Below are 18,264 nucleotides of genomic sequence, written 5' to 3' on the forward strand. Positions count from 1 at the left end.
CTTTTTGGTGTATCTTGCTGAGTTGCTCTGATGCAGCGTTACTAATGTTGTTCCTAAGTCTGAAGAATGTAGCTAAAATGAAGTCAGCATTTATACATGCACTTTAATACAAAGAATCATATCATCTCACATTCATACATAACATAAATACTTCACATGGCATTGTCCACATTACCTTGAGACAGCTATGTGATTAAAATGCATGTTTTCGTTGCTTGGTGCTTTTACTGTAGCCACTCCAGCATGATTCTATGTAAGAAATGATCATCTATTTAACTGTTAATGTTTAAATAAGTGTATTTGTACATAATTGTAGCTAATATATTTCATCAGCATTATCAAAAGTCTGTAGTTCTGTAGTCTTACATGCTGCATGTGGCTCAAGAGCCTCCTCATTTCAGCAGTTCAGTGCATTTTTTAGTTAATGTTCTCCTTGAGACCCACACAAAGTGGTGGGCAGACATCAGGTACATCCCCCGTTCCATTAGTTAAGTGTTTATTAGGATACATTTAAAGCGAGAAACTTTCCTCTTTCAGAGAAAATCTTTGATCCTTCCCTCTCTTTACTATTTCACCCTTTCTCAGTTTCACAGCCCTCAGTTTCTCACAAAGACTTGTTGCATTTAGGCTGTGATGCATGTGCACGCTCTTTTTTCTTTTTCTTTTGTCATTGTGAACATATCTGCAGATCAGTTATAGATAGAGTTCACACGTTGAACATAGCTAGCATAGGGCTCCACTTCCTCCACATCCTCTATCTACAAAAAAAAGAAAAAAAAAGAGAAGACAAAAGAGATAGAACAGAGGGAGGTGTCTTTAACAAAACATGACAAAGTGCAGTCAACAACCAGAACTATAAAATACAGGCAGTTTTACCTACCGGTGGGGATTTGGAGGAGGAGGTATCTGACTGTTGGTGTTGCCTGGCAAAAGTTACACAAACATGTTCAGTAACCTGGACACTCTCAGAACACAAGTTATTATTTTGATTCAATTTCTGTTAAATTAAACCTGTTACCTCAGCTTCATGACCAAAAAAAATAAGAGTCCCGCTAAAAATGCAATTATTATCCCAGCTATGAGTGCATACAGCCAGAGAGAATAAACTGTAGGGAGACAAATGAAATGTTTGTTAATACCTTAAATGCACATGGTTGTGTAACTTTTGTGCCTCCGTTTGTAGAAGCCTGACCTTTAACTTTTTGATATTCCAAAAATACAATCTTGTTCAGGTTCTGGTGACTGATGGTGCAGCTCAGGTTTTCTGGATCTATGCCTTCAGGAAGCTCCAAACGACTTTCTACTGTAAAAAGTCCATTTATCCCAGGCAGTTGTTGCACAGAAGAATTTCGTGCATGATTCCAGCTGATGTTGGCTGCAGGATTTCCATTTTCAGCTCTACATACTGCTACCATTGTGTTGTTTTTGTACTCTATCCAGGCTTTTATTTCAGGAGTCACTAAATCAAAACAGACAAAAAAAAGAAACAACGACAAAAACAAATCGTTTAAGCTTCCTATATTAGAAGTTTAACCACACCACAAAATAGGATTTGCATGGCATGGTGTGCTCTATTTTCATTTTTCTTTGTTTTTCATTTTCAGATCAAATATCTAAATGTGCTAAATGAAGAATGTTAACAATGAAGTCAGTGATCCATTGAGAGCAGAGTTGTCAAAAATGAGGCCCGGGAGCCAGAATTGGCCAATCGCTCCCATTGGATAATTGAATGAAAATAAGTGTATATTCATTCAAGGTTTAGATTTTTTCCAAGTGATAAGGGACCTCCCCTATTGTATTTCATACTACACCAACATAATTAAGTAACAGGTAAACAATAACAATTAAATTGGAGGAAAAGCCTGTTTTTCACGATCTATTATATAAATTTCAGATGTCTTTTATCTGCTGCAGCAGCATTTGAATGTTTCATGACATGCTGCTGAAACCGCACTTCTGTTTCTTAGATTAAATGTGCAGTTAAAATTCTTTACGCTCACAGAGAGAGGCATTTTCCTGATTCAGAGGACTTCAGATCAAAGTGCTGCATGTGGCCCGCGATGTTAAATGAGTTCCACATCCCAGCTCTAGAGGACAATGTGTTTGTGTCCAAAAAAGGCAAACTGAAGATCACTTTTTAAAAATGTGCCACCGAAAAGACTTTGCAGAGCAACATAAATGCATATCCATTTTACTCCTTTATGAGGTATAAGCTGAATGGTAGAAGGCTGATATTTCAACTATCTGTATTCTTATATATCAATAGAGGTACCAAGGTGTGTGACTAATGTTATAACAGAAGTCCTACCTGTGATATTCACGTGGATTTCACAATTGGTAGCTCCTCCTCTGTAAGCAAACTCACACGTGTAGATTCCCACATCATCTTCTGAGAACTTTGGGATGTGTAGATATGGCTGAGAATTGGATGTGTTTCGGAGTGACTTTCCATCATTGCAGGTGTCTGAGTTTCGACCATGACTGTCAAAGTTGATCTCACAACGGGTTTTGTTAATCAATTTAATTTTCCAGATAACATAAAATGTCTCATTCCACATCTTATCGGTGCATGTCAGATTAGCATCACTCCCATTACTGAAAAGTTCATTTCTGCGTTCTGGAAAAAAAAAGGAAGTGTGAATAATAGATTTGCTAGTATATACAAAAAAGGCAGACAAGCAAAGAAAAAATAGAAAGTATTTGTTTATGTTATGCATATGTTAAATATATTTACTTAAAGAATAAAGCTGCAGCATCAAACACAGATAGAAAATAAATCATAACATTGTTTATTTTTTTGTAATAATTTTTAAGATTTGTCTAATTAGCACTACAAAAAAATGTTTTATATATTACAAAAAAATTTTTTTTTTAAAAAGGAAAATAAAAAAGGAAGAGGGGAAAAAGAACGAAAAGCGGTAATGAATCAGACAAAGACTAATAAATAGCACCTTTCTTATTCAACAAGTATTGAAGTGCTTTAAAGCACTTTTTCTTTCGCTTTAATACATTTTAAGTAAAGAAGGTTGTGCAATGGTTGAAACACAATAAGCAGTAGAAAAGGAATTAAACATAATGTACTGACATTTTCACATTTTGCTAGTCACACTTTCTCACTTCATATTTTACTCATAGTGAACAGTAGCAGTATAGAAACACGGGGAAAGACTGTTACCAGTGATAGGAGGAAAAGTGGTGTTCACAGGGGCCCTTTCAGTAGTTCCTGAGAGAGACGAAGGTGAATTAAGGAAAAAGTTAGTAGAATGTTTCAGTAATTAAAGTAGCAACAAAATATTCATTTTGAAGTGCTCAGTCAGCAGAGCAGCAGCGATGGTCGTCTGTTAGTTGAAGTTTAATCGGTTAAGATGTAACATGAATTGAATGGCCATGCAGGAGAGTTAAACAACAAAGAGCTGTGAGACAAACTGCACTTTTTTAAGCTTTTGAAAAAAACAAACAAACATGACAGTCACCGAATGTGGGGCGATAAAATGTCACAGTTAAAGTTCAGCTCCTTATAAAGCCGACAAAGGTTAATCACAATCTTCCACGTTACCCAGAAGCCAGAGACACAGTCGGTATTTCATATAAGTGAAACGGAAAATTCAAGGTGGATGTGTTCAGTGAGTTGTTTACATCTGACAGGTGTAAAACCAAGACCACGCAGAAAGTGAGTGAACAAAACCACAACTCTAAAACAGAGACCCCCTTACAATGCAGAAAGAGCTGCATCATAGTTTTACCCAGATGTGAAATCAAGATTTCCAGGGTAGTACCAGGCAGTTTGATCATTCAGAAAAGACGGGGCTGACTTCTGTTATGGAACACCTTTTCCCCCTGCCAGTTTCTGCTCTGGCCCACTGTCATGCATAGTCTTTCCACACACTGTCTACGCTGTGAATCAGAATACAACCATTTCACTGAAATCTCAGGAGGCCCACAACCACTTACAGTTTACAACTCACCCACTTCATAGAAATGAGCCACAAATCTAACACTAATTACCTCTGTTATTATGCATGCTACACATATTTGACACTAAAATACATTCGCAGAGTATAATGACACAAAAAAGGTAAAAAAAAAAAACATTTTCAAGGTTTAAAAATGTCTCACTTGTGTCGTAAACCACATGAATCCGCATGGAGTTTGTCATTATGTATTACGTTTGTGAAGGTTGCTCACTCTTAAGAAAATGTAAGTAGTGAAAGCTGAAAAACAAATGCAAGAAAAATGAGTGAACATGTCAAACCTGATTCCACGCTCTGTGTTTCAGACAAGAACAGGATCACGACATAAATCCACATAGTCTCTCTCATCGTTGCGTGTCTTCGAGTGCTCCTCTGTAAACTTGCTGCTCACACCGTAAAACCTCAAGTATGGCCTGACATAAACCGTCAGTGCTAGACTCTCTAAAGTAACATCAAACCAAGATGCATTTTCTTTCTCCTCCGTTATCTTGCCATTTCATTTCCTTACTATTCCCAACAAGCTCTGGATTTAAGTGAAGCATGTCCTCCAACAAAGACTTCAGACAAACCTGAAGTCTTTTGTGACACAGTAATATATACATCGTGTGACTAACAAATCCCTCCCTTCTTCTTTCTCATCCCCGCTCTCCAAACCGCTTTCCACTGAGACATCTTGCCTTTTTCTCCCACACAGGATGACGTTTGATAAGTCAAGACACCCATTTCCTCACTTGCCAGACACATAGCTGTGCTCTCTAAAGTAGTATGTAGTAAAGCAGTGTGCGTGAACACACACATAAAAAATAGAGCAACGTTATGAAATTCTTTCAACGTTCGTCTCCACGTTCGTAATCACAGGTGATGATTCATCACGAGCTTACTGGTACTTTGTATGGTACACTCACATTTATCCTTTCTTGTGACATAAATGAAGCATTCTATGTATTTCTGCTTAGTTCAGCTTAGTTTAATCAGTATTTCGAAAGATTTGATGAGAGAAATGATTTCTGCTGAGTAGGACAAATGTTAGTCTTGCTGTGGTCTCATATTTGCTGGTGTAAGAACATTTTGCTGTATAAGACTCGTGCTATGCATGCTTGCCTACATGCAGCATTAATGTGGGTGCAGGTGTTATTACTGACTCCATCTCCAGTTTGCACATTGCACACATTAACTGAAAACAAATGGTGCAATCATTCTGCTTGTATTCGGTTAAGGTCTCCAAGCCGTATGCAGAGTTTGTGGTTCACAAATACATCTTGCAATGAGAAATCTTGATATTAGCTGTCCCATATAAGTTCAGATAGGGCAGATGAGCAACGATAGCTCGGCTTATCCTTCTCTTGTGGGTATTCTAAGTGTGACCAACTGTGAAAGCTGAAACAAAAGGCAAAAACGGTGAAAAAAATGTCCTAGTATAAACTCATACATCACATACCTTAACCAGCCAGAGTTTGATTCATCCTTTCCTAATTTCGTCTTGGGCTGGGACCTTGAAAAAAGAGGGGTATTTAAATGAATAACTGCCGTTCTCCTTTTTCTTGGATCTAATATTAGACCATGTTTATTTCATGTATAGACAGAAATTCAGCTGACTATGAGTTGGCTCACATGGGACAAGGAACTAGTTCTTCCAAAAAATAGCAATTTCTTCATCTGTGAACTATTGTTGCTTCAGTCAGCAGTATTGCACACATATCCCAAAAAAGGAGCGAAAAAAACAACAAGAGCTTATGTTTTGGGCTTTAACGATAAGAAGCACAGACTGTGCATGTGTCTATGCATGCGTGCATACACTGCTTCCCTTTGATAAGTGACTTCCTGTTGATGTCAAAATCATGCTTTTTGGCTACCCAAAAATATAACTCGGAGGGTAAGAAAAAAAAACAGAAGTTGTCAGACAATTTTGGTCTGCTCCACGTAATTCTTTTTGTTTTGTTTTTTTCTTCTTCTTCAGTTATTTTTCTGAGTTTTCAGTTTAAGAAGTTTACGTCAGTATTAGCAAAATTGCCTGGAAAGTTTAGGGGTTCAGAAAAAAATAATTTTATATACAATGCCATGCTGTGTCATCCCTGAGAGCCTGAAGCCTTGTATCTACCCTAATAACGAAACCTTAGTGCAGTAACATGTGCCACTTGCTTGTTGTGAAGTCCCCCTGCCTTTAGTTTGGTCAGCTGAAAAGCTGCTGGTTGCTTTTATTACATTTTTCAGTTCAGTATGACACAAAGTAAAGAGATTTGAAACATTAAATTTAATAGAAGAGTACGGCATGCTGCTGATACCTCTGTGTTCACTGAATGGTCCAGTAAAATCCTGGGTGAAGGTCAGTGTGCCAGTGCCTCGTTCATATTTAAAAAGAAAGGCAACATGCTTCAAATTCCAGCATTTTTTAATTGTTTTTTTCTTCTTTTTACATGAAGTGAATCCTCTTGATCGCTGATACAGTACATGTGGTATCATAGAGCTTTTTCGATTTGCTGTGACTGTGTAGTCATACAGAGAATTTTCATCAGCATGGAAATAATTTTCTGGTCATCCGGTATATGTAGATGGGGATCAGATCACTCTTGTTTTTCATTTTCTTGTGTGCTACTACTTCTTGCTACAAACACAGCTATTAAATCAGCTAAGTATTAACTATGTTGTTTATCTGACAGAACATAGAGGGTGTTTTTCTTTGGGTTTATTTTAGCTATATTATTTCCACTTCTTGTAGGGTCACCTTTTTCAGTCTTCACACTGTCAGACAACTCCACCCTAGTCTAAATGGAAACTTTTATCATCTCTGACTCATACGTGAGGTCGTTTGTGCATGTAGATGTTAAAATGTCCTAAGTAACAAGCTGACACGTTACTTTTGAATTCTTGCATTTTTGCCGTTATGGAATAAAACCAGTTACATTTCATGACCAGTTATATTCTATATTCCTTTCACATTGATGTAACTCTGGCGCCATACATATATATTTTTCTCTATATCGTAGATATATTTTGATTAGATTACTAGGCTTTTGTGGTAGTTACATTTTTAGGAACTACGTTTTCACTCCTTCCTTCTACTAATTCTTAAAGACTGCTGTCCTAAATTTTACAGTTGTTGCTGTCTTACTTAGGTTTTTTTTTTTTTTAATAAAAAGAGGTCACATTCGTAACCTTTTATATCCTGCATTGTTTGTATATTGATGTACTGTTTGTGTATATGTATTTTTGCTTTATTGTATATTTTGATTATATTACTGCATTTTGTAGCATTTTTTTTACTTTGTTTCTTTCTTTTTAAAAAAATAAAATACAATTATTAATGTGCACACTTACTTGAATTTGTTGATAAAGTTGATTCTTAAAGTCTTAAAGTCTTTGCTGTCTTATATGAACTGATACTAGGAAAAAAAATCCTGACCTACTTAAGGAGTTTAACTTCTTCGATGTGCCCACGGCCTAAGGCATAATCATTTTTAGCAGATACAGCAGATTTTGTATGTAGGTAGTTTATATGTAGGTTGTGACGTTTGTGGTACTGTAGGCTGGTAAAAAGTACAAAAATTCATTGTAGCAATTTTGAAAGTTATTCAACTATCCTGCTAATTAAAATTAATAATATAACCCTTCATTATTTATTATTACTAGGGATGAAAAAGAAGAGACATAAAAAAACGATCACCGGTGGAAAAGTAGACCCTGAATCCTCTCCTAGATGAAATCACGAAGGAAGAAACGTCCTTTAAATCTTAAATGATGACATGTGGAGTTAAATTAATATTACACTAACAAATTTTGATAAAAACCCAAAGTATGCTGTCCAAGAATTACTTCCAACTTTCACCCGGTGAGAGTAAACAGAAAGCTCGAGATTAATCCTCCCACTTCCGGACGGTCAGTTTATTGTCTCCATGACTACAGTGTCAAAACGACGTCGTTGAAGGGGCCGTCCGCATGTAAAATTAGCTGTAAAAATACTCAATTGTTTTACTAAATACAGAAAATGTGCGCATCTGTGACTAACACGTTTACCAAGCAGAATGATGCTGGTACAGCTGTTTTGCATGAACGGGCTTATGACTACTTGTACGGTGAGTAAGCTTTGAACTAACTAGCACAGCTAACGAACACACCAATGAGCACGGCTAATAGCTGAACTTAGCTGCTTCGGTTGCCATCACCTGAACTGTTCCTCCACAGATCCGGTTCACACAGTGTCATCGGAGGCAGACCACACCAAGGCCAGTTTCAAGGCCTTTGCGTCCAGGTCTCGAATAGTAAGTCGTATCTATACTTTATTTCAAATTTATTACATTTTAAATAAAAGATAAGTTGATTTAAAATGCTGTCATTATTATATTATATTATAGTTTATTTTTATTTTAATTTAAACCTGTAGTATACAGAGCATTTATCTTGTATTGTAATAATGTATATTTTCTTCCACCTTTTGAATATAATATAGAGGGGCTTTTTTTGTCTCTTTTGTTTAACTAAAAATTAAATGTGAAATGCACTCTTTAACATTGTTTCCGTCTTCTTCGCTCAGAGGAGAATACCAGAGTTTGCATCCATGTTTAGTGACAACCCACGCTATACTGTTAAAGTAGACCCTGCAGTCCCGCAGCCGGCCTTTACTGATCTTCAGTGGCGAGGCCACACAGAACAGCGCAAAGAGGCCCTGCAGCAGCTGGCTGGGTAACACAACATGCACATGAAGCCTTAGTTACTAAATTGCTTCATTTTAAGATGTAGTCTTTCTCTCATTACAGACAAAATAAATAAAATAAATAAAGTAATGTTTTAATGTCTCTATTATATATTATAAATGATAAAATATGTATATATTACATCTTGATTATCTTCTTGACAGGATTTCTCCAAACACTCAAACATGGCTGAAAACCAAGGAGTGCCGTGTAACCGGAGCAGATTTCTGCAAATACTTTAAACGGTTTGACTAGCCAGTTGAGAATCTGATTGTTTGTTCTGTTTTTCCTAACACAACAAACTAAAGATAACTGCCATACTGCCCCACTTATGTAGATGTCAGTATAGTCTATGACATAGTATTTCACTTTGTTCCCTTTAGCCCTCTCATTCCCTTTGGGCAGCAGATACCTCCTAGTGTGATTTATGCTTTGCCGAGGTGAGGTTCTTTGCATTACTTTGTTGTGCAGCTGTTTCTGCTGTGCTATTTTTTCTGGAAGTATGTCTGTTTTTTGTGTCACCTTAGAGAAGACTTTATAACGTCTGATGCTGAGCAAAAACCCACCCACTTCACTGTTGGGGTCCAGACAGACTACAGGGAAAGTGAAACACAGACAGACCCATACAGCCCCGAGTATGTGATTCAGCCCGGGACTACTCCCTCAGAGCTCCTGCAGATGGCAGCTTTGACTTGGGGTATAGGCATGTTTATTGTGTTCTTTATCTGTTATATGAACCGTGATGGTACACTCATAAGCAACTTTATTAGATCTTGGCAGTATAATTATCTTGCTCTCTTCTCTCCATCCTATTTTTTTTTTTTTTTTTTTACTTACTAAACATAATTTATAATGCATCTGTGCTGGCTAACCTGTGCATAAGAAACTCACTGAGAAACAAATTGTTGCAAAAACAAATAGTTAACATCAACAGGTTCATCATCCACAAGTCACAGTTAGTAGGAAGAAAGTACAAGTAAAATACATACAACCCACGCTGATCTTGAGTGGGAGGGATAACTGAAACTCCACTTTCTATTAGTGTAAAGACGTTTAACTGCACATTAGATCACTGAAATATCTTAATATAAGATGAAGAAGTTCAATTTCAACAGCATGTCTCAGTTTTTCTAAATGATAAATGTGGAAATTACAGAAAGAAAAATTCTGGAAGCTCACTTCCCACACTGCCCTGTATTTATAAAACAAGATAAAGATTTTGTTCATTGATTAAAATCTATTTTTAAACTAAAATTTATATAGTGGACAGTAAAAAAAGAAACATTTCTGTCATTTAATTGTTAATTTGATAGATTACTTGGTTACTTGATTACTTAGGTGTACATGAATGAAAATACCCTTAAAAGTCCCAAAATTGATGCACGCCTTCATATTTTCCAAAGCGGGCTGGATTGGATCTTTGCCAGGCCAATATCGGCCCCCGGGCCTTATATTTGACACCCCTATCATAAGGCAAATGCATAAATAAAGTTGAGCTTTGCTTCACAAGATAGAACCATGCCTTAAACATATTCGTGGAACCTTTTGCAGTCTGTCTGCTTTACCATAACACTGCTAACATTTGTCACTGCACAATTGATCAATATGCCTATAAGTGACTATATCATATTTTTAAACTGAGAAATTTTTATTGTCTCAGTTCTCAAGTTTGTGCCTTGGGTCCAGAGTGCCTTATCCCCACAAATTCCCCCGACAAATGTAATTGGTGCAGTTTGTTTGTCTGTCTGCTGTAAATGTTTGTTATCAAGCATCCACAGTTCATCACTGCTAGTGCCCAAGGTCAAAGCTGAGCTTGGAAAAAAATTAAAGAAGCCGTATCTAGTAATATATCATGTAAAAGGGTTTGGAGAGAACTGTACAATGCACTTCTTCATTTTTCAATACGATGGCCTACGACATCACAACTAGTTTCACAAGATCTCACACTGCATGAATATATCTTAAATCTTAAGACATTTCTGCTACAATCATATGGGTAAAGATAATAAAATACACAAGTTTTGCATATAATGCTTCAAGGTCAAAGGTCAGGGTCACATAAATTGGGTCATAAACATGCTCTTTAAAACATTATTTTTTCATTACATTATATGACTTCCCAATGTCACAAAAAGATGAACGTCCTACACTAGATTTCCATATTAACAATATTGACATCAGCATAAAGTATCAGTGTTAGTATAGCCCAGGGGTCGGCAACCTGTGGCTCCGGAGCCGCATGCGGCTCTTTTGTCCTTATACTGCGGCTCCGGGTGGTTTGGGAAAATAAATTAGAAGTATTTAGCTGAAGTGCATTTTATTTGTGTTTAGTTCTTTTTTTAACTTGTAGTTCTAAATTGGAAGATTATTGTGATTTTGAAATATGAAAATAAAATTATATCTTATTATTTTTTCATCGCTCAAAATAAGCGTCACACTCGCGGAAGCCGGTATACCCGCCGAAACGCCGTGCATTTATCGAGACTTTCAAACCCAGGTAGGCCAATTATGGATCTTCGGATCCACATTATGTCGGCAGCTGTTCTCCACCGTGAACTATGTTAAAAACAAACACCGCTCACGCCTCACAGATGAAAGCTTACAGTCCTGCGTAAAGATGAAAGCCCCGATTTGCAGACGCTGTGCGCAGAGGTTCGGGACCATAAGTCTTATTGTAAACATATCACGGCAGACCCGACGATGTTTCCATGAACACGCTTTTCAGCATCTCTTTATTGACCACTTTTCACACACGGTTGCTGTACGCATACAGCCGGCTGTAGCTTTTCAGCTCACAGCCCGACAACACAACAGCAGAGAGAGCACAGACTTTAAGGCGGCGAGGCGTGATTGCGGGTGCCGCTCAGGTGTGTCCGACTCCCCTGCAGCGGCGCTGCAGACCACGCCCCGCCACACACATTAACCTGGTAAAATACATATTTAGGCAGAATTTTGCAAATATCTTTTTTTTTTTTTTTAGCAGCATAGTGCTTTTTTTCCAATTACTTTTTAAAAGTCAGGCCAAGGCTTCAAAAGCCCAAAGGTGATATAAGGGTGGCGGATCACAACAGTTTTTGTTTGCTACATGGATCATTTTAGTTCAGTTGGGTGTTTTTCCTTTTGTTATATTTCTTTAAGAGTTCAAAATGTGTTAATTACATAAATAAAATGTAATTTTCTCTGTAGCACTTCATGGATTTCATAAGCAACACACCTTAGTTGTTCTGTGGATTCTTTTAAAAAGCAGTTAAAAACTTTTCTGTTCAAACAAGCCTTTTGTTGATCTACGTATTTTATATTCTTTACATTCTTTACATTTGATCTTTTACATTGTGTATAATGTCTATTGATTGTATTGTTTATTTTAATATTTGTGTACAGCACTTTGTGACTGCCTGTCTGTGAAAAGCGCTTAATAAATAAACTTTACTTACTTACTTTAGTTGTTCACACAAAGCATAAAGGTAAAAAAAACAATATCCATCCATCCATCCATCCATCTTCATCCGCTTTATCCAAGGCCGGGTCGCGGGGGCAGCAGCCTAAGCAAAGAGGCCCAGACCTCCCTCTCCCCAGCCACCTCCTCCAGCTTATCCGGGGGAATACCAAGGCGTTCCCAGGCCAGCCGAGAGATATAATCTCTCCAGCGTGTCCTGGGTCTGCCCCGGGGCCTCCTCCCGGTGGGACATGCCTGGAACACCTCACCCAGGAGGCGCCCAGGGGGCATCCTTGTCAGATGCCCGAACCACCTCAGCTGGCTCCTTTCGATGTGGAGCAGCAGCTGCTCTACTCTGAGCCCCTCCCGGATGGCCGAACTTCTCACCCTATCTCTAAGGGAGAGGCCAGCCACCCTTCGGAGGAAGCTCATTTCTGCCGCTTGTATCCGCGATCTCGTTCTTTCGGTCACTACCCACAGCTCGTGGCCATAGGTGAGGGTAGGGACGTAGATCGACCGGTAAATTGAGAGCTTCGCTTTTACACTCAGCTCCCTCTTCACCACGACGGTGAAGAGGGAGCAATATATACAGTGTTATCTTCATTTTAGATTTCAAAAAGTATTTGCGGCTCCCAGTGTTTTCTTTTGCGTGGAAACCGGGTCCAAGTAGGTCTTTGGGTGTAAAAGGTTGCTGACCCCTGGTATAGCCCTTGCCATGTTGGGGACGTTGCACTCTCTGACTCCTCTTATTCTTAAATTGTTGCTCGGACTGTTTATATAACCTGTCACGTTACTGATTAGCTCAGTTGTGTGATGGTACTAAAGGGATTTTTTAAATAATTTAAATCTTTTTTAAGTGTGTTAGTTGTCCCAGCTATTTTAAAATGTTTTTCTAGTATCAAGTTATAAAGTAAGATACTTTTTTAAGTATGAAGTGTCTCAGTGTCAATGCTTGATATTTTATCTTTTACTACACTTAGCACAAATAGTACAAGTAGTTTGGTTGATTATTTCTTAGTTGTGGCAGTGCTTCATGGCAATACCTCTTACACAGTTAAAGCCTGTTTATTTCCCTTAAATGTTGCCACGTTTGTAAGGAAAATGGATTTCTAGGTTAAGTAGCAGATTTGACTATGTGGGTTGCTCGCTTGAAAAACTTTCCAAATTGACTCTGCCTATGGCGAGCAGCTTATTCTGCTACTGACTCAGTAGCACATGAGAAAATGTGTCTGTGTGGGCTCTCAGGTCATGGTACTCCAAGGAGCTTGAAAGGAAAGCGACTAGACATCTTTCATGAAGACGTTTCACCTCTCATCCAAGAGGCTTCTTCAATTCTAAAACTAAAAGGTTTCGTATTGTGTCACTTTGTACGTTCCTCACAATTTCCCATCATTACCCCCTCCCCTTCGCTGCACCCCTGCACTGTTCTGTTTTTAATGGCCCCCGTATGGCCACCCTTATGAAAAAATTCTTGAGGTGCCCCTGGTCACAGGTACTGAAAGCCTAGTGGGGATTGTCCCTTAAGAGCATAATGTGTGTCATCACATGAGCCCGAGGTGTGATAAAAGGCATGTGATGTTACCCCCAGAGGTTTCTGATGAAAACACCGTAAGAACTTGTCTCACCCTATCATGTGACCTATTGAGGTCAGCTGACGCAATATATGAGTGGGGGTTGAGGCGTCTGGGAAGCCACTCCCTCTGTTCAATGATGGTTGTTCACAGTAGATGGCCTCTTTTACTCCTCTTTCAAACAATCTATGTTCTCAGTCCAAAATGTTAATATTGGCATCCTTGAAAGAGTGACCTTTACCTTTTAGGTGCAGATGTACAGCCCAGTGTTGTCCTTTCGAGGTGGCTCTTCTATGTTGTTTCTTGCTTTTATTTATTGAGTAGCTTCCTAAGAACAGCTTTAACTTTTTTTTGTCATTTCCTGCATCTTTGGCACTAGAAGAAGCCGCCCAAACACATGAGATATCATGAGATATCATTGGAAAGACCAGGATGTCCTCTACTGAGCACATGAGGACTTCGTAGGGTAGCTCAAATTAAATGGTAAATGGCCTGTATTTATATAGCGCTTTTCTAGTCCCTAAGGACCCCAAAGCGCTTTACATATCCAGTCATCCACCCATTCACGCACACATTCACACACTGGTGATGGTAAGCTACATTGTAGCCACAGCCACCCTGGGGCGCACTGACAGAGGCGAGGCTGCCGGACACTGGCGCCACCAGGCCCTCTGACCACCACCAGTAGGCAACGGGTGAAGTGTCTTGCCCAAGGACACAACGACCGAGGCTGTCCAAGCTGGGGCTCGAACCGGCAACCTTCCGATTACAAGGCGAACTCCCAACTCTTGAGCCACGATCGCCCCAAATTAGTCAAAAGACACAGACCACAAACAAATGTCGTGACAGAGAACATAAATGAATAGGGTGGGTCTCAGGAGACTAGAGGTCCACCTGTTCCTCACTGCATTGCACAGCATACACTTTATTGCTTAGCTTGTGTTTACGAGTTTTGTCCTTGGGATGAACCAGTTTTTGTCTGAGGGTGTGTCTGGGTTTGCAGTTCACTGGGATGTCATGCTTGGAGAAGATTCTTCTTTGTTACAAAAAATGCAAATTTTCCTTACTTTTGCGTCAAGTTTATTTTTAGGCAAATATGGGCTATGATTGCAATCTGTATATATTTACATTTTAAGCTGTGTTGCTTTTTTGTGACAGGGTTGCATACGGTAATTAGTTTTTTTTCTGAATGAAAATTCCTCAGGTCACGGTCTGCCTGCAGGCCTTGCAGAAGTGGAAATGATACAGCGTGCCCGTGCCAAGCGAGCTTGGGAGGCCAGTCTTCCTCCACTGAGTGACCTGAGCCAGCTCGACAAGAGGAGGCGTTTAATGGAAGAGATGGAGGCCAAAGAGTGGGCTTTCAGAGAAGGCGAAATCGAGAAGTGAGTGATAGTGCACCTGAAATGCTAATCTAACTGGAAAACACACTAATAGGGATGCAACCTACTGCTTAAAGTGATGGTGATGCACTGTTTGGCACAGATTTAAACTTCATCATGTATTGATTGCTTCACACCTTCATTGTTTCAGTTCACTCCTGTCACTCTGATAAGGAGCAGTTGTGTTTTGTGTTTTTATCGTACATTTTCTCTGCTAGGTTGCAAGAGGCTCGTTTAGAGGTGCTAAAGGACCTTCTGAGGCAGAGAGATGAGGCTCAGAAAGATGTCACAAATGACAGACTGAACCAGATATATTCTAAGCACCAGGAAGACAGGGAGACCAAGCTAAACAAAATACACGCTGACTACAACAGGTGTAAGACGTCCAGCCCTCTAATGTTAAGTATATTATTTAATATCTAGTCTCACTCCTTGGCAACTGCCTCTGTTTTTCTTTTCTTATTTTTGTCTGCAGCACTGAGAAAATTAGAAGCTAAGAGGAAAAATGTGGAGGGGAAGCTAGAACGGTGCGTCATAGCCTCTCAGACGTATGTCCCCAGGATCCGCATTGGCATTTTTCCCAACAGGAACATCAACAGCATGCTGTCAACAAGACGCTACTTAGACACATATGAAGGTTTGAATCTGAATGCTGTTGCAGAAGTAAAAATTTTGTATGTAATTTCCAGTATAACACACACAGATAATTTCATAAATTCATTGTTAAGATCATTTTTAATTCTTTGTTAGGTTTAGAAGAACTAGAGGCGCAACTCAGTGCTTCAGTACTGAAGTCAAAGAGAGAAAGAACAAAACCCAAAGTCTCCGAGGATGTGATGAAGCCTCCTGAGAGCAGAGCTGTGCAGTTGCTGAAGAAATACAAGGTAAGGCAGAACAGAAAATATAGATGTTCATTAAAGTGGATCTACGTTGCTCAGGTCCAATGCAATATTTATTACTACTGGAGTAGTTTTGAATAATTGACAGTTTAAAATAACTCTTACTTATCATAAGCTGGGCTCTGGCGATTCACCCACTGAAACAAGCTGAAGTCAACACTTCTGATTGGCTATCTCATGGAGACACAAGGTTTGAACTGCAGGTCAATGGTACTTCTGTGCACCTGTTATGACCACAGTAAAGATCTCTGCTCTCATTAACATCAGGCAGAGCCAAGAGCAGAAGAAATTGTGAGAGACCAGGCAGGAATCTGAAGCCTGAGCTTTTGGCTCATGTATATACAGCAACGTCATTATTTGACATTTTAGCCATTTTGTTTGATGCAAGATCCACTTGAAGTATATCTTTGAAGTTTTAGATACATACATACTGGCACTTCTGGCTCCACAGAATCTGAAGCAGAAGCAGGATGACCACGCATCTTTGAGGACTTTACGTTTTCTTCTCAGAAAGGAGACGCCTGTTCCTCATCCTGTCACTCCCACAGTGGAAACACCACCTGAGGTCAGTTAATTATTCTGACTGTTACTGAGACTTCCTTTGTAAATATTACATTTATTGTATTAATATTTCTCTATTTTTTAGGGGGAAGAAGAGAAAGAACTTGCTGTAATCTTCTTGCAGAAACTATTGCGAGGACGAAGGATCCAGTATGAGGTCCACCTGTGTTTCATTCCTACATAAATGTTTCAGTCTTGCTCAGTTTTTGAGCACTTATCTTTTTACTTTTATCTCTGCTGTTCTAAAGATGTTTAAGGGCAAGGAGAAACATCAGGATCTCATCCAGGAACTGAGGACTGTCCATGCCCTGAAGAGGGAAGAGCAGGAGCTACAGAAGGCAGACAAAGAGCACGTCATGATGCTGAATAAACAAAGAGACAAACGCAGACTTGAGGTGAAACACACGGACCTGACCACGTGGACAAAAATGTACTAAATCCAAACAACCTTTATACCCGTTCTCTCCATCTTTTCAGATTTTTCAACAGGAAGCGCATCAAGCCGGAGTAGTAGGAGCGGAACTAGAACAAGTGTTTGACACATTGTCCAAGGAGCTGATTCGTCTCCAGGATGAGCGAAGGATCCACGCCTTTACACTGCTGGCTGAGAGAGACCGTCGGATGCAAGAGGCCGAGGAGAGCGGAAGGAGGCAGGTAGAGGAGCGAAGACGCAAAGAGGAAGACGAGATCTTCAGAGAAGTATGTGCACATGTCATTGTTCTGTTGTAAAAGGGTAACAGAGATCAGTAACAATGAGGTAACAAAGCATTTGCAGTCAGAGCACCAACTCTTTGGAACAAGCTGAGTCACTGAGCTCTAAATCGCTTATTAAAACGTACTTATTTTTCTATTTTTTTTGTCAATTATTGTACTTATTATTACCATTTTAAGGTGTGTGAGTTTGTGGGTTCCCTTCACTTCTTGTCACAGGTGGTACAGGTACATCAGGAGACTGTGGACATGTATTTAGAAGACATCATCTTGGGGACCATTGAGCACATAGCCGACCAGCAGGCGCGGGAGGAGATCCACAAGAGAGCAAAGGAGGTCAACGACATCGCATATGCCATTGAGGAAAGGTAACAAGCACCTTCGAATATCTGTCGCTGCTTGGTGTTAAGGAATTGTAACACTAACAAACATCACTTTTGTGTGCGAGTAGCCGGGATAATCTTCAGTCGGAGGAGATTGTGTCTGAGCTGGTGTACAGCTTCCTTATCCCGGAGGTAAAGAAGATCGGTGTCAGGGAAAGAGGTTTGTAGCAAGAATTAGAAACACACGAAAATGCATTAAATGACTTACTAGTAAAAGATAAATGCCCTTGTTTTTAAAATAGAAATTAAAATGACTTATTGGAGTGTTGATGGAGTGATTAAGTTAAAGGTAAATCCTTTCCTAATTTTTTCTGACCTTGCATTTTCAGTGCACCAGAAGCAGCATAGACACTTACAGGCAGCTCGGAACATCATTCAAGGGACTTCAAATGCTCCTGAGCTCCTGAACAGTACTCTGGAAGCGTCAAAATTTACCTGTCCTGGTATAAAAGCGTCCTGTCAAGTCCTGGAAGAGACAATGAGCCAGCCGCTGCAGGGGAAGGAAGCAGAGCAGCACGATGCTCAAACTGAGTAAAAGAGAGGACTAGAATATTAAAAGTGTTCTGCATTGCAATCTATAATGTCTAAAAGTTGTTGTGATATTATTAAAGTGATGGTTTAATAATCATTCTGGGTTGTTGTTTTTTTTTTACTCTAAGCAGTAA

At 39.3% G+C, this 18,264-nt stretch overlaps 2 protein-coding genes across 3 annotated transcripts; one reads left to right on the forward strand and one right to left on the reverse strand.

Annotated features, from left to right (window-relative positions):
• Nucleotides 1-83: 83 nt before the first annotated feature.
• On the reverse strand, nucleotides 84-4,659 carry si:ch211-214p13.9 (cell surface glycoprotein CD200 receptor 1). Of its 2 annotated transcripts, XM_026145682.2 has the most exons (7): nucleotides 4,253-4,659; nucleotides 3,176-3,223; nucleotides 2,309-2,617; nucleotides 1,193-1,459; nucleotides 1,019-1,106; nucleotides 881-923; nucleotides 84-758 (listed from the first exon to the last, which is right to left on the reverse strand). In XM_026145682.2, the coding sequence occupies exons 1-7, from the start codon at nucleotides 4,317-4,319 to the stop codon at nucleotides 690-692; spliced, it is 891 nt and encodes a 296-aa protein (XP_026001467.1). In that variant the 5' UTR covers nucleotides 4,320-4,659; the 3' UTR covers nucleotides 84-689. The 2 variants fall into 2 exon arrangements, with proteins under 2 accessions (XP_026001467.1, XP_026001469.1); XM_026145684.2 differs by lacking the exon at nucleotides 3,176-3,223 and having other exon boundaries at nucleotides 4,253-4,657.
• Nucleotides 4,660-7,847: 3,188 nt separating this feature from the next.
• Nucleotides 7,848-18,227, forward strand: cfap91 (cilia and flagella associated protein 91). The gene is made up of 17 exons (XM_026145681.2): nucleotides 7,848-8,041; nucleotides 8,151-8,227; nucleotides 8,500-8,648; nucleotides 8,824-8,904; nucleotides 9,043-9,099; nucleotides 9,187-9,356; nucleotides 14,871-15,048; nucleotides 15,264-15,421; nucleotides 15,521-15,682; nucleotides 15,796-15,929; nucleotides 16,396-16,509; nucleotides 16,591-16,662; nucleotides 16,754-16,900; nucleotides 16,983-17,204; nucleotides 17,436-17,584; nucleotides 17,668-17,759; nucleotides 17,929-18,227. Exons 1-17 carry the CDS (start codon nucleotides 7,954-7,956, stop codon nucleotides 18,132-18,134), a joined length of 2,256 nt encoding a protein of 751 aa, XP_026001466.2. The 5' UTR covers nucleotides 7,848-7,953; the 3' UTR covers nucleotides 18,135-18,227.
• Nucleotides 18,228-18,264: the final 37 nt, after the last annotated feature.

This window comes from Astatotilapia calliptera, chromosome 16 (genome assembly GCF_964374335.1).
Source record: "Astatotilapia calliptera chromosome 16, fAstCal68.1, whole genome shotgun sequence".
NCBI lineage: Eukaryota > Metazoa > Chordata > Actinopteri > Cichliformes > Cichlidae > Astatotilapia > Astatotilapia calliptera.